General features: G+C 46.2%; 1 protein-coding gene across 4 annotated transcripts in view; it reads left to right on the forward strand.

Annotated features, from left to right (window-relative positions):
• Positions 1-14,887, forward strand: part of LOC125409507 (NACHT, LRR and PYD domains-containing protein 1a-like) — a 33,934-nt gene extending 19,047 nt beyond the window's left edge. For 3 of the 4 annotated variants that reach the window (XM_048448600.3, XM_048448598.3, XM_048448599.3), the window contains exons 10-17: positions 1,190-1,281; positions 1,935-2,106; positions 5,622-5,845; positions 7,707-7,966; positions 8,479-8,604; positions 11,686-11,827; positions 12,526-12,570; positions 12,964-14,887. In XM_048448600.3, coding sequence (XP_048304557.3) covers positions 1,190-1,281; positions 1,935-2,106; positions 5,622-5,845; positions 7,707-7,966; positions 8,479-8,604; positions 11,686-11,827; positions 12,526-12,570; positions 12,964-13,262 — 1,360 coding nt within the window. In that variant the 3' untranslated portion in view covers positions 13,263-14,887. Of the gene's footprint in view, positions 1-1,189; positions 1,282-1,934; positions 2,107-5,621; positions 5,846-6,676; positions 6,742-7,706; positions 7,967-8,478; positions 8,605-11,685; positions 11,828-12,525; positions 12,571-12,963 lie in introns of those variants that run through there. The other variant, XM_048448604.3, reaches the window with a different exon arrangement.
• The last annotated feature ends 544 nt before the right edge of the window (positions 14,888-15,431 follow it).

The raw sequence follows: 15,431 nt of genomic DNA on the forward strand, positions 1-15,431 counted from the left end.
AGGATCTCTGATTTAGCAGGTCATCCGGGTGACATTCACACACACTGAATTTGAAAGCCACTAGTCTAGATCAGGAAAAAAGGCAGCATAGTTGGGGCTCAAGGGTGACAGGGCTGTGGCAATGCCTTTGGACTTTGCTAAGAACTTCCTGCTTTCTTCTAAGAAGCAGAGGAGAGCCCTTCCAGGCGTCAGCACTGATGGGACATGAGCTTCCTGTCTTTTGGTCAGCTACCTTATAGAAACTGGACTAGAGAAGGGTGAGAGCAGGGGCAGAGAGACCTGTTGGAGAATGATGCAGGTGATTCAGGCCACCGTATTCTCTCTCTCTCTCTCTCTCTCTCTCTCTCTCTCTCTCTCTCTCTCTTTCCCTCCCTCTTTCCGACATGGGTGACATCTGTGAAGGTGGAGAGTAGAGAGCAGAAAGGACGGAAACTTGAGAGGTGCTGTCAGGGTGGGTGACTGTCTTAATTCCTCTTGACCGGATACATTGAAAAGAATGAGATTGTTTGCTAGAGTTCTAAAGACTGAGGAGCGTCAAAGTGTGGGCTCTGCATCTAAGGAATTATTCCTTGTTTTGCTATCCCAGGGCAGAACAGGGAAGGACCAGAGAGCACAGTGAGAATAAGAAGCCAAGTTGGTCACAGGACCCTGCTCCTGTGATTATGACACTAACCCAGTCACAGAGGCAGAGGCCCTGTGCCCCAATACCTCTTACCTCCCCTTCCCAACACAGGTGCATTGAAGATTAACTTAATAGTGAACCTTGATAGACACATTCCAACAACACTTGATAAAGAAAAGATCAAGAGGGGCTAGAGAGATGGCTCAGCAATTAAGAGCAATGGCGGCTCTTCCAGAAGCCCTGAGTTCAATTCCCAGAAACCACATGGTGGCTCACAACCATCTATAATAGGATCTGATACCCTCTTCTGGCATGCAGGCATACGTGGAGAGCACTCATACATAAAAAGTATAAATAAATATTTTTTTAAAAAATGGGGATCAAGATGATATCAGTTCTGATGTGGGTACCTAGATAGATCTGTTGGAGGGAGATTGAAGAGACGTGCCCTAGAGAAGAATCATGGGCCTAGTTCAAATTCAGATGAGTTAGATTATAGGTGGGGATGTCTTATAGACAGGCCTAGTTTCCCCTGACATCTAAGAAGAAGAACATCTCTGTGTATAGGAAACCACGTGTGAAGGTCTCTACTCTGGATCTGAATAAAGGAGAAACAAGTGCTGAACCATCCCCACTCAAGCGACAGAGACTACAGTTAGGTATGTGAAGGGGCCATACCTGAAGCATCAGGATGGGACCATCATATCTCTACCCTGTCTCTGATATGGGGCAAAGAAGGTTCCCTATTGAAAAAAGAAACACCTTCTTGCAAAACCTTTCACATTTAGAATCTAGAGGAAGGATTTCTGCTTTCTTCTCTCGCAGTGTCAGGGTCCAGTGCTACGCTTCACACATGTCTAGGCTATGCTTCACACTCTATACCAGGGAACCATGTCCATTGTCAGGGGGGAAGGCCTGGAACTCACCTATCCGGCCCTGCCCAGCCATCTTCTTTCAACCTGTCTCTGGAGAAATGCTGGAGAGAGGAACACTGGGCCACAGGGAAGAAGGAAGGCAAGGCCTTAGGCAGAAGCAGGTGCCGAGGTTTGGGGGTTGGTCCTCAGAAGGTAAGCTGTGAAAACAAGAAAAAGGGAGATAGATGCAGGAAGGAAGGGGAAGAAGGAGGGCTGACAAGGAGAGGGAGAGAAAATTGAAAGAAACAGAGAAGCCCCAGGAGCAGGGACAGAGACAGCAGACACATTCCCCGCTGTAGCCAGGTCTCAGGAAGAGCCTATCCCTAGTCTAGCAGGAGACAGAGGCTGGGGAGACATTCCTGGATGATAAAGCATGGCCACTTTCCTGCCTCTTCCAGAGGATGCTCCAAAGATAGCAAGTCTACCCACGGCACAGCTGAAACTCCCCCACTTGCTTCACTCTTTTCCGGGAAACAAGCTCACAGAGTCTCTTGAGACTGAAGATGGCTTCTGGGGTAGCACAGGACCTGTGGCTACTGAGGTGGTTGACAGAGAAAGGAACCTGTACCGGTGAGTGAGCTAGCCTTCTCCATTCCAGTCCCCACAAAGGATTCCAAAGACAGAACACAAACCAGTCCCCCATAGCATGACCCCTCTCCTTACCAGGCCAGCGGGCAGGGGCAGGGCTGAGACAGTGGGCGTGTCCCTTTTACGGTGAAAAACTAAGCTTAGAGGTGAATGTTTCCAAACACTGACATAAGTAAAGAGCAAAATGCTTCCTCATCCTGTTAACCTAGCTTTGCCAGACTCTTTTCAACCACTCTCATTCAGTCTCTCTCGTTACTATTACAGTATTTTAAGTCTCCAGTATCTGGTGATCTCTCCATAAACATTTCACTAAGAATCCCTCCAAAACTAAAACAAGGTCTTCCATAGCTAGCATGGCACCACATCTAACAAAGCTGGCAATCTTTCGTTTCAATTAAACAGACCACACCCTGGGCTTACATTTGTTCAAGGGCGTGAAATGTCTTTTTTACAGGTGATTATTTTAATTGCAACGCAATTAATTTATGTTTGGCGTGTCATGTCTCTTAAATTTCACTTAAACCCTTGTATCCTAATGATCCTGCTCAGCTAACAACCGCTGTGTGCCATGAACCCACTAGAAGCTACGAGCATCAGGATGAATACAGCAGCCCTGCTCTCCAAGGACCATAGTCCCATGAGGAATGAGTGACTTGGGCTTCCATAATCTATTACCTTCCTCCAACATGGTGATGCTCACTTGTCTCAGCTGGAGAAACGGTCACTCTTGACTTCCTCCCTTGGAAACTGTCTCTTGCCCTCCTGCCAGTCACCAAATGGGGAGCCTTTGAGAAAGTCACTAAAGGTCCCAGTAAAGCGCTGTTTCAAGGCCAAAAATTTATCATTACTAGTAACATATGCCTTAGCATATGCTCATTTTTATTTAGTGGGTTTGTGTGAGCACACACAGCCATTTTCAGGCTTGGCAGAAAGTGCCTTTACCTGCCAGGTCATCTCTCCAGCCTTAGCCCCTTATAAAGAAATACACTTTTTAAACATTGCTACAGCCCACAAGGCCACACAGTGAGAAGTACAGCTGACAAGTCTCTAGACTAACTCCCAGTTAGTTCCAGTGAAGGAACCTGATTGGCAAGGCTCCGGGAATACCTGTCTTTTGAATAGTCGCTGTCATTTCTGTAAACCCTTGTGGAGTCATAGCACCTCTTTTCCATAGTGGGATTTTTCCAAAAAAAAAAAAACTCAACAGTGCACTAATTATTGAGCGTAACTCCCTTCCGTATGGTTACTGGATGGCCTTACCCCATAGCGTAGGGCCCTGGTATAAAAATATTCATTCAAAAAACCTGTGTTCTCACAGTCAAATCTACATAAAGTTAGTCCCCCACAATCATCCTTTATGACAGGACATCTGACAAGGAGAGAGACATGGCAAACAGACCACATTTGGTCTCCAAAGACAGGCACTGACTGAATAGGAGAGAGCAAGTCTGCCCTTACTAATAAGCGTGACCTGGCAACCCTGAATTCTCTAATAGCCAACTCAGGAGAGTGTAACCTTCTGGCCTTTATTCTACCCAAACAAGCTATTAACGTTCTGTACTTTCCTTTATCTCACTTTCGTTTGACACCAGAACTTAGTCTAGGAAATTAACTGTTTGTGCCTTTACCCCTAGAGATACAGGAAAGATACTTGAATCACTAAACCAGCCCCAGAGAAAGGAACTCCTTCTCACCTGCGCACCAGCAGGTACAGCGCCCTGCCTCTCAGCGAGGGGTTGGAAAGGGCAGTCTCTGGACTTTACATAACCATGCTTTTCACTCTGATCTAGTGCTAAGAAATGTCCTTTAATTCAGTTAGGAAAAAAGAAACCACCAATACAAAACAAGCACCATCCGCTACCCTCCTTCCCCACTCTGGTTGCCATGGTTACCACAATCCTGCTTTCCCAGCCACTGCAGAAGGAAGCAGCAGCAGAAGCGCTCAGAGAGTCCAACAGCCCTGCCGTATTTTATTCCCTTTTTTCCTACACTTATTAATTAGTAAGAAATGTAGTTAGTACACAAAAAAAAGCTTTTCTTCTTAGAATTCTATACTAATTTAAATCTCCCTCCTTAATTAATCTTCCCAGTATCTGCCTGGGTGCTCCATAGTCACACCTGCTATGAGGCATAAGTAAGCTAAAACAGACCCCTACTTTGTCAGACTTATCTGGTTTTGTGGTTCTGTGAAATGCATGTTTGGGGGTTAGAGAGATGGCTCCGCAGTTGAGAACACTGACTGCTCTTCCAGAGATCCTGAGTTCAATTCCTAACAACCATATGGTGGCTCATAACCATCCATAACAAGATCTGGTTCCCTCTTGTGGCCTGCAGGCAGACATACAGGGGAAGGGCCCGCTTGTTCATCCTGGCCGCGGCTAGCTTAGACCTGAAATAACCACACAGAAATTGTACTAATTAAATCCCTGCTTGGCCCGTTAGGTCGAGTTTCCTATTAGCTAATTCTTACATCTTAATTTAACCCATTTCTATTAATCTGTGTATCACCACGTGGCAGAGGCTTACCGGGTAAAATTCCCAGTGTCTGTCTCTGGCAGATCCATGGCGTATCTCCAACTCGGCCCTTCTTTCTCCTAGCATTCAGTTCTGTCTTCCCTGCCTACCTAAGTTCTGCCCTATCAACAGGCCCAAAGCAATTTCATTATTAATCAATGAAAGCAACACAAAGACAAAAGGAACTCCTACACCAGCAGAACACTGCATACATAATAAATAAATCTTTAAAAAAAAAAGAAATGCATGCTTGGTATCGTTATTATTGCCTAAAGAATTGCTAATTGTGTCTGTATGTATATATACTTATATAATTCATATATATGCATACATACATACATACATATGTATATATAAACTGGAAGCCTTGTGGGGAGCAGGAACTTTTTCAAAGAATGAAGAGACATGAGTAGAATAAAGAGACATGAGGAGGAAATGTGTTTGAGCTGATTGGTTCACCCTCAGACCTTTTTAGCCAGTTTTCACTCTCTGTTAGCATCCTGTTCTGAATCCTGAGGGGTGCTAAGGCTGAAACTCAGAGGCCCCGATAAAAAAAATAAGAACACTAAGAGCTGAAAATGTAGCCAATCAGTGGAGCTCTTGCCTACCATATAAAGTGTATTGAGTTTGACCCCCAGAACTTAAAACACACACACACACACACACACACACACACACACACCTATTTCATCACCTTTATCACAGGAGCAGCTAACTGCTCTAGGTGTGTGTTACCTATAGGTTTTCTCTAGATCACTCAGTACCCACAGATCTATGAGATGGTGTTGTCATTGCCTCTAATTACAGATAAAGAAACTAGGAGTCAGAAGGCTAATACTTTGTTCAGGCTCCACATGCAGAGAGCAAAAGAGCCAGGACTCCGAGATTTGACTGAAAACGGTGTGTTCATAGCCTTGTATCAGATTTGCATCCAGCATGTCAGCAGATCTTGTCCAACTCATGTCTGTTTCTGCATCTTCTAGAGTTCAGTTCCCCATGGCTGGCTCCTATCACTGGCCCAGCACTGGTCTTCGCTTTGTGGTGACAAGGGCAGCGACCATAGAGATAGAATTCTGTGCCTGGAGCCAGTTCTTGGGCAAGACTCCCCTGGAGCAGAGTCACATGGTGGCTGGGCCTCTGTTTGACATCAAGGCTGAGCAGGGAGCTGTTGACGCTGTGTATCTGCCTCATTTTGTGGCTCTCCAAGGTAACCAAGGGAAGGATAGGCAGGAGGGTGAGTGGTAGTGGGAGGTTTTCCTGGTCATAGAGGAGAACGTAGGATGATAGAGAGGTTGATGAGGAAAGAGCTCATGGCTTTCTTAGAGAGACACAGAGGGTCATGAAGGTAGAGCTTACCTAAAAGAGTCCCTAAGTAGGAACTGATGTCCTCAGCTGCAATATTTTTAACTCTTTTTATTTTTCTTTGTGTCTTTCAAACCATGCATCTCCATCCCATTTCCCCACTCCCTTCATATCTGTTCTCTGCCCATGCAACATCCTCCCACAATTAAATAAAATAAAATAAAATTTAAGTGGAAAAAAAATCAATCTCGGGCTGGAGAGATGGCTCAGAGGTTAAGAGCACTGGCTGCTCTTCCAGAGGTCCTGAGTTCAATTCCCAGCAACCACATGGTGGCTCACAACCATCTGTAATGAGATCTGGTGTGCGAGCATATATGCAGGCAAAATGTTGTATACATAACTAAGTAAATAAATAAATCTTTTTAAAAAGTCAATCTCATCATGTAAGCTTCAGTGTGACACGCTGAGTCACACCACATCCACGTATCTTTTCTTGCGAATGTTCACTACAAAGAATCATTGGTCTTGTTCAAGGCCTCTGGTTTCTGCTACACTGTTAATTCTGGGCCTCAGTGGAACTCCTCTCGGATATTCTGTTGTTTCCCTGTGTTGAGGAGATCCTGCAGCTTTGTGTTTGCAGGGCCAGTCCCTACACAGTGCTCCAGCAGATCACAGATGGGGTGGATGTTGTGCTGGGCCAACTCATAATCCTCGTTCTGGGCCTGGGTTCTTTCAGGGTTGGTCAGCCCTTCAGTTCTCCCTTGTCCTCACCACCAGGATAAGCTCTCCTGCACTGTCTTGGTGAGTTCACCCTTTGCGCTGATGAGCAAGGGGTGGGGCCAGTTCTCCTGCTTTCATATCCACAGGGTCAGATCTCCCATGCTTACACCTTCAGGTCAGCTCTATGGTGTTGCCCAGGCAAGGTGCAGGGGAGACTATCCCAAGTGCTGCAGCGGATGAGGGTCAGGGGCAGCTCTCCCACCTGCCTCAGATATTGGTAGGTAGGGGGTAGGGTGAGGGAGGACATCTCTCCACTGCCCGGGCTACTTATCAGTAGCAATATTAACTGGCATTTCTTAAGTGTTTTTTACATATCATATTCCTTTGGCTTCTAACAGGAAATGGGATAAATCAAGCTATTTTAAGAGATTTTTCTAAAGACTATGTACCAAGTGAACTAACGGACAACCTTTAGTACCAAAGTCTGTCAGCATGTGAAAAACATTACCATCCCTACAGGCATGGAGAAGATGGGAGTCACCAGCTTCCATTTGAGAACTAGAGATCCATCAGCTGGGCCTGGGAAAGGGAATTTTCCTCCAAGGAATTAGGGGGCCTTTGAGTGCAAAGGAATATATCCAAAGCCTCCTGAGCTGCAGGTCAGATTTGGACAGGGATGAATTCACCAAACTGGTAACAATGTCTTTTGAGGTCTCCTGGGAAGGACAAGATCAAGGTGCTAGTGCATTCAGTGTCTAGAAAAGACTATTCTCTTTGTAAATGGCATTTTCTACCTGTTCCTTCAAATGGCAGAAAAGGCCCCTTGGCTCTTTCCTAAGCCCGTTCAAGAGGGTTCTACATTCATGCCCTCATTGCCTCCCTAAAGATCCATCCAAATCCATTCCCCTGGATTAGGATTATGAGAGGTCAGGGTCATTCATACCTCCCCCAGAAGGTCTCTCTGAGACTGAGTCCTGGCCTCTACTATCCCAAGCCTGGCTCAGTCAGGCACTTAATCTATGTCTTCTGACTCCGTTCTTGGACAGGAATTCAGGACACCTCAAAGTTCCAAGTGGCCCACTTTCTGAAGGACGGGGTGGTCTTGGAGACGCCAGCCAAAGTGGAGCCACATTGCACGGTTCTAAAAGAACCCAGCTTCTCTACCTTAGGAGTGATGCTGAAAATCATCCCTGTCACCCGGCGATTCCTACCCATCACCTCCATCACGTTGCTCTACCATCAACCTCATGCTGAGGAGCACAAATTCCACCTTTACCTCATCCCCAATGACTGCACTATTCGAAAGGTAACACGGAGAACCACAAAGGCCCATCCAAGGTGGGCTGATGGAAAACATGAGATGCAGTCAGAGAGTATCCCAGCGGGGTGCTCTCCTGGGAGTAAGAGTGGGACTCTAGTGAACGGTCCCTGGTATGGGTGAGTGATCTGTCCTCTGCTCAGCTTTGGTCTGCTTCCCTCAACCCCAAGTCTCCCCTGCATCTACTGTTCCTTTGCTCATCTCTGCACAGCCTTCTAGGGCTTCTCTCATGGCATTAGAAGAACAGGGAGGCTCCACGCCCAACCTGCAACCTTTCCCTCCTACTTCTCTGTCAGCGACTCTATGACCACCGTGAACATGGAACAACCTAGAGTGGGGCGGTCTGTTCGGTACATGGGAAAGAGGGCTGCAGAGGGTTTGTTTCCATCCCCACCACCACCGTCACTCCCACTTCCGTGCACACACACAAAAGAACCAACATCTCACCTTATTCGATGAGATTATATAGAGAAGAAATTATTATCTGTTATCTTCCTTAGGCTATAGATGATGAAGAAATGAAGTTCCAGTTTGTGCGAATACACAAGCCTCCCCCAATGGGCTCCCTTTATGTGGGCTCTCGCTATACCGTGTCTGGTTCAGGGACTATGGAAATTACACCCAAGGTAAACGACCTGATACTTGTCCTTCACCAAGGTCTGATGTCAGGCTTGGGAAAACCTGTAGGGTGGGTCTTCCAGGAACTCACACTTGAGGTTTGGAGGAAAGCGATTGAGACCCACGGTGAATAGACTAGCTAACTAGATGGATGGACTAAGTTAGGGCACAGTAGTGTTTAGGATGTACTGTGCCAAAGCCAGAGTCAAATGAACCTGGCTTATTATTCATCATAGGGCATCTCAGTAAAATGGTTCTAGAAAGAAACCACTGTAGGATGTCTGTCGTTTGGTAATTGGCAGGAAGGACTAAGAAAGCCTATTTCCTCTGTCTTGGGTATTGTCATAGAGCAGGGACAATTCCATGCCTGATCTCAACAAACTGAATGCTATTATGGTGAAACCAAAACAAGTAGAGTATTGGGATTGTTGCCCATACAAGACTCATGTAGTGTGTACTGTTAGGGTGTTTAGGATTCTATGGGCTCCATGGTAACCTGTTTAAAGAAGATGCTTTGTGCATGTCCAGTGGAAAAGCAGTAATACAGCTGGCCTGCAAGCCTTGGAACACTTTGCACCAACACTGAGATTTAGCTCTGAGTCTGAGATTTTTCCAGGACACCAGGGGCTGCTTTTGACTTTTTCGCTCTCAGTGTATACTCTCCTAATAGTCTTTGACCAAAAGCTACTGAGCATTAATCTGTTTTCCCCAAATGTCCATAACTCTCTCAGATTTTCTGCTTGTGAACAGAAAGCATATGTGAATGGTGGTCTGTGGCTGAGCCAGAGTCAGATGCATGTGAGTTCAGTCTGAAAGATCTATCAGGACACTGGCTGGCAACTGTATATAAGACCCCAGATAAGCCAGGTGCTGGCACAATGCTTTAGTCCCAGCTCCTGGGAGGTAGGGGCAGATGGATCTCTGTAAGTTCAAGGCCAGCCTGGTCTATGGTCTACAGAGCTAGTCCAGCACAGCCAGGGCTACACAGAGAAACCCTGTCCAAAAAAATAAAATTAAAAAAAAAAACCTCAAAACTAAAAAACAAAATGACAAAAAAAAGGGGCTGAGGAAATGACAGCAAAGTATGATTTCATAGAAGCATGAAGGCCTGAGTTAAGTCCCCCAGGACACAGATCAAAAGCTGCATGTAATTCCAGTGCTGGGAAGACAGAGACAGGAGGATCCTTTGGGAAAGCTGGCCAGCCTAGCAAAAACTAAGGTGGAGTCTTGTGAGCAAGACGGCTCAATGGATAAAGGCACTTGCCACCACACCTAACAACCTAAGTCTGATCCCTGGAGCCCACATGGTACATGGAGAGAATTGACTCCATCAAGCTGTCCTCTGACCTCCATATGCACACCATGGCACATGTACACACACACACACACACACCCTGATGGTCCTGTTTAATATTGACCTAGGTGACAGGTACTGAAAGGAGGTGATATCTGCTTTTGAGTTGGAAATTAGGAATCAAAGGATAAATTGGCAAGACGCTCAGTTTGGAGCCCTCCTGCATATCAGTTGCTAACAATTGATAAGAGAGAGATAATCTATTCATTTAGTGGGTGTTAACCTAGTGCCATGAATATGCTTCAAGGAAGTTAGGTCAGTGGAGTGGACAGACAGTCCTGCATGAATAAGAGTAACCAGTACCACTGAGAGCTAGCAAGTAAATACAGCATTGTGAGAGAGTGACTCGGGATCGCTTCTCAGCCTTTTGATCAAGATCAATTGTAGGATCTGCACTTAGCAGAGAATGAGTTGGCTACTCCCACTGGCAGTCAGAGAGACACCTCTGAGAAGATGCCACTTGAGTTGAGGCCTCAGTGACATAAAGACTTGAGGCATGTAGGATTCTGAAGTGCATCAGACACAGACCATGTGCAGAGGCACAGAGGTGAGAGCAAGCTTGAAATAACTGAGTGTCAAAGAGGAGGTCAGCGTGGCAGAGTTGGTGCATGTAGCAGAAAATGGGGTCACAATAGAGATCTCCCAGGGCCATTGGTCCATTTGACCCTGTTAAAGGGCTTTGATTTTGTCCAAGTACAAAGGTAAGACTCCATCATGAACATGACACATGAACATGACATAAATCATAATCATAAACATTGTGCAGGACTTCATTTACTCTGATAAAGATGTGTCTAGCACTAGGAGAGAATGGATGACAAGTGGACTAGAGCAGAGTAGAAACGAGTCAAAGGGCTGCAGATGAGAGGCCATGGTAGCTTAACTAAGGAAGCAGCCATGGAGGTGAATGGTTGATAGACTCAGAAAACTGACAGCACAGGAAACTGTCAGGACCCAAAGGATCATGGGTCTTTGTGGCAGGTATCCAAATTGATCTTCTTGGTAAAGGCAACAGGCTTTGATAAACGGGTTGTTATGGGAAGAGAAAGGAACAGGTTATAGATGGTGCCTAGACGGGGACCTGAGCACTCACCAGAAAGTTGTACAATTTTCTGAGTTTGAAGAGACTTGGGAAGGGCATTCTTAAAAGACAGTTGGGAATCAAGTCTTCTGTCTTGGATTGGATTTGCCTAGGAAAAGGGATAGATGTAAATTTTCTGTTGACTGGAAACAGCTTAGGTTTAAGACTTGTTAGGAATGAAATTTTGTACTGAAGGAATAAGGGCTTGGGTTCAAGATAGGAAGTAAGGGGGGAAGTCCCAATTAAAGATGGACAGCCAGGTGGTTGGTGGCACATGCCTTTAATCCTAGCACTCAAGAGGCAGACAGGTAGATCTCTGAGCTCAAGGTCAACCTGGTCTACAGGGTGAGTTCCAGGACAGCCAGGGCTATAAAGAGAAATTCTGTCTAAAGGAAAGAAAAAGATGAAGGGGAAAGTGTTTGGCTTAGAATATCTGGGCACTGCTTTGAGAAAGACCCTTGAGCTGGTCCGTGAATTTTCCTCAGGGCTCTCACCCTTCTGAGGTAGGACATGTTGTCAATGTTGTTGATTGGCTTCAGCAGGCAGGAAAATGTCCTTCTGTAATGGAGTAGGACCCAAAAGGTATTAAAGTGGGAAAAGCCTCATCTTCAAACAAGCAATGGCTGCTCACACAGAGGTTCTTGCTCTCTCCAGGAACTGGAGCTGTGCTACCGGAGCTCCACGGAAGCCCAGCTCTTCTCAGAGATCTATGTGGGCCGCTTACAATCAGGGATCCGGCTGGAAATAAAAGACAAGAATGCTGATGCTGTAGTTTGGGAAACCGTGTTGAAACCAGGTAAATGCAGGACAAATCCAAGGTGTACACACGTAGGAGAAAGATCTATGATGGGCCAGGTGATAAGAAATGTCCCCAGAGAAATGATGTGTCTCTAAGTTATAGAGACACAATCTGACCAGAATTTCAACTCTTCCAGAAGTCCTGAGTTTGTTTCCCAGCACCCATGTTTCATGACTACTTATAACTCCAGCTCCAGGGGATCCAGCACCCTCTTCTGGGCTCTATAGGCACCTACACGCATGTGCATAGGCACACACACAAGCATAATTTAAAATTACAAAAATAATTCTTCAAAAATATTAAAGAGGAAAGGGAATAGATTTCTACTCAAAGTGTCAAGTACTTTAACCTATCCTCTGACTTGGTTAGTTCTTCTCCAGGAATTTAATTTAGGCTAAGACAGGCTAAGATGGGTTGAGATGATGTTGGAAGAAATTGCTATTATTCATTTAGAAATTATCCTTCTTGTTATTAGTCTAAAATTATAACTTCTGGCTTCAGCTTCCTAAAGACATAAGGAAAGAATTCACCTAAGTTTTGTCTGTAGGTCCATCCTACCCTCGGGCCGGATGCTGACAGAGTTCATCTGCAGCTTGTTCTCAGAATCCAGGCATCTAGATGAGAGATTCGGGGTATGTCGTGTGAGTTTATAATAGCCCTGCTATAGATGCTTCTTCATCTCTCCTTTCCTCTAGGGGACCTCAAACCTGCATCCAACCTGGTCGCTGCAGCCTCTACAGGTCAGTAGCATCTGCCAGATCAGATGAGGTAGCTGGAATTTCAGGGTGCATGCACTATCTGGTTCTGGACGGAAAGGAAAGAAGAAAAGAGGGGACCCTCACTTTGCAGGCCTCACCAGGGTGGGGTTGGAGAGCTTTACATCCAGAGTCCCCATGCTCCTTGCTGCTGGCAATAGGGGCCATAGCACACAACCTTTCCTGTTCCCATGGGGGTGTCAGGCTGGACACCGACATGAGGGGAGATGAGGGGTTTCTCTGGTAGTCAAAAGGCTTTCCAGACTGAAAAGGAAGCCAGTGACACAATGAGATAAGAATCGGAAGTGGAGAATGAGCCAGGAGAGGCTGCAGTGGGAATCTTTCCTGGATCATTACCAGTCTTGCCTTCACCCACAGTCGCCAGACCCTTCCGGCACTTTGTGGACCAGCATCGGGAGCAGCTGGTGGCCCGAGTGACTTCAGTGGACCCTGTCTTAGACAGACTGCACGGTCAAGTGTTGAGTGAAGAGCAGTACGAGATGATTCGTGCTGAGGCCACCAATCCCAACAAGATGCGGAGGCTGTTCAGCTATAGTCAGTCCTGGGACCGGGCCAGCAAAAGTCAGTTCTACCAAGCTCTGAAGGAGACCCATTCTTACCTGATCTTAGAACTCTGGGAGGTGTGGGCCAGGGCTCTTGGGGAATGGGTTTCCTGAAAGCTCAGCAGCTGAAGCCTGAGCCTTGAATCACGTTCCTGCCTGATCTTTCTTTTGGCCTCAGTCCTACCATCTGTGATCCCCCTTGGCTTCGTCTTGGTCTGTAAAGCTTCCAACAGTCTTGCCAGCTGCAGGACGCATTCTCAGAGATGTCATTATTCCCTCTGGACAGCCTACCTGGGAAAGCCAAGGGGGCCATCTGGGTGACTGTGAGGCATCCTTGGCAGTGGACATACTTTATGAGTCCACTCACAATGGCTTACAGTTTAAAACTTAAAAATTGTTTGTTTCTGGAATTGTCCATGTAATGTTTTCAGGCCACACTCTACTTTGAGCTAATTAAAAACCCTGCCTTTAAAAAACAAACAAACAAACAAACAAAAAGTACACAACGGGCACTGGGTACAATATCTTGATTTCACTGCTTGGTGGGTGAAGGAGATCAACATTCCACAACTATACGGTTAGGAACTGTAGCACTGTATACAAATGTCAGAAGGATTGTGAACTTTCCAGTGCCCAGCAGACTCAAGCTTAGAGGACAAAGAAGCTGCAGATAGCAGGCTGCTAAAAGTGGTTAAAACAGTAGCAGCAAACAGAAGCAAAGAGCCCCACCCCACACAGAGAACTACTGAGCAGTAACACTCAGAGTAACTGTAACACTTCTCAGAACTAGAACAACATTCCACTGCTACTGAGAATTCAAAGCTCTTTCATTTGAATCTCATTTAAAGCCCTGATGAATGAAGTGAGCAGCCTGGACACAGCAAGCATCTGCAAACATCACAGCAGAAACCGCTATAGCCTTTCCTACCCGTATGCAAGAGAAGGGTGAAGCTCTGGGGTCTTTCCACCACTGGGTTTGATAGCTCTTCTCTGGTTGGTGCTATTTCTTCACCTTATTTGCATATTCACATTTAGCCAGCTAGGCTCTAGCTAGCATCCTGACAAACAAGTCCCCACATTTCAGGGCTATAAAGCCAGAACTATTGCAAGAACCCATGGAAAAAGAGGAAAGGAAGACTTTCAAGCCTGGTGCTCCTGCTCTCCAGGAAAAAAACAAAAACGCCCTTTGTACTTCAAAGAGCCTACCCAAACACCTACCTCACTCATGAAGAGGGCAGACTTGCAGGAGGTGCCTGCACCTGAGGTTTTTCTGTCCTGGGCAAGGAGCTTGCTCAAAGCCAGCTTCTAGGACTCAGTTGCTTTGGCCTCAGCCTCCAGGACTTGGCACTGGCTGGGTGGCAAAGGGGAATTTATTCCTGCGACTGTTTCCAGCCTCCAAGAACTGCTGCTTCAGCGATCTGTGACTCCAACCTTCCAGACCCTCTGGAGACAGGAGAACAGGAGACGGGCGGGAGTTCACGCCCCTCCTGTAGGTACCCACGGACTTGCTCCACAAGGGGCTGCTCTTGGCTGGCATCCCTGAGCTCTGCAGGCTGCTGAGTTGAAACACTCCCCTTCGCTGGAACACTTCTCAGAACTGTGAGAACACCCCACTGCTACAGAGAGTTCAAACCTGTTTCATTTTAGTCCCATGTGGAAGTCTGTTTTAAATTGTTTTGCTCCCCTTGAACCTTGCCAATCCCAATTTGAAAAATAAAATACCTATCATTTGTACTCAATTCTGTCTGCCCACTCCGTTCTTGAGGGGAAAGGGATAAGAACGTGGTAGGGGACAGAAGACAGTCTCCACCTACCACTTGGCAAGCATAAAAAAGAAAAGAAAATTAGGAGGCAAAAACCCACACCCTGCCTCAGTTCCATCTACTTCGTAAGTATGAGGAGTAAGCCAAATAAACCCTTCCTCCCCCAGTTGCTTTGGCCATAGTGTTTAATCACAGCCATAGTAACCCTAAGACAGAAACTGGTACCAGGATAATGGGGTATTGACGTGAGAGACCTGACCGTGTGTTTGGGGGAGGACTGTAGAAGGACTTTGGACTAGAAAACTCATTGATTGAGCTTGGGGGAGAGGGGAGGACTGTTCTGTAGGAGTTTGGAAGATAAAAACATTGCTGAACTGTAGAAGTCTGAACTGGAGCCTGCAGTTCTAGAAGATCTGCCAATCTTTCCCCTGGGAAAGGAGGGGAACCCAAAAGTGCTGAGTCCTCCCACTTGTGTATACAGGAAACCCCAGGATCTGCTAATGTTTCTAGTGGGAGCAGC

The sequence above is a fragment of the Myodes glareolus genome, chromosome 9 (genome assembly GCF_982192425.1).
Source record: "Myodes glareolus chromosome 9, mMyoGla1.1, whole genome shotgun sequence".
Lineage (NCBI taxonomy): Eukaryota > Metazoa > Chordata > Mammalia > Rodentia > Cricetidae > Myodes > Myodes glareolus.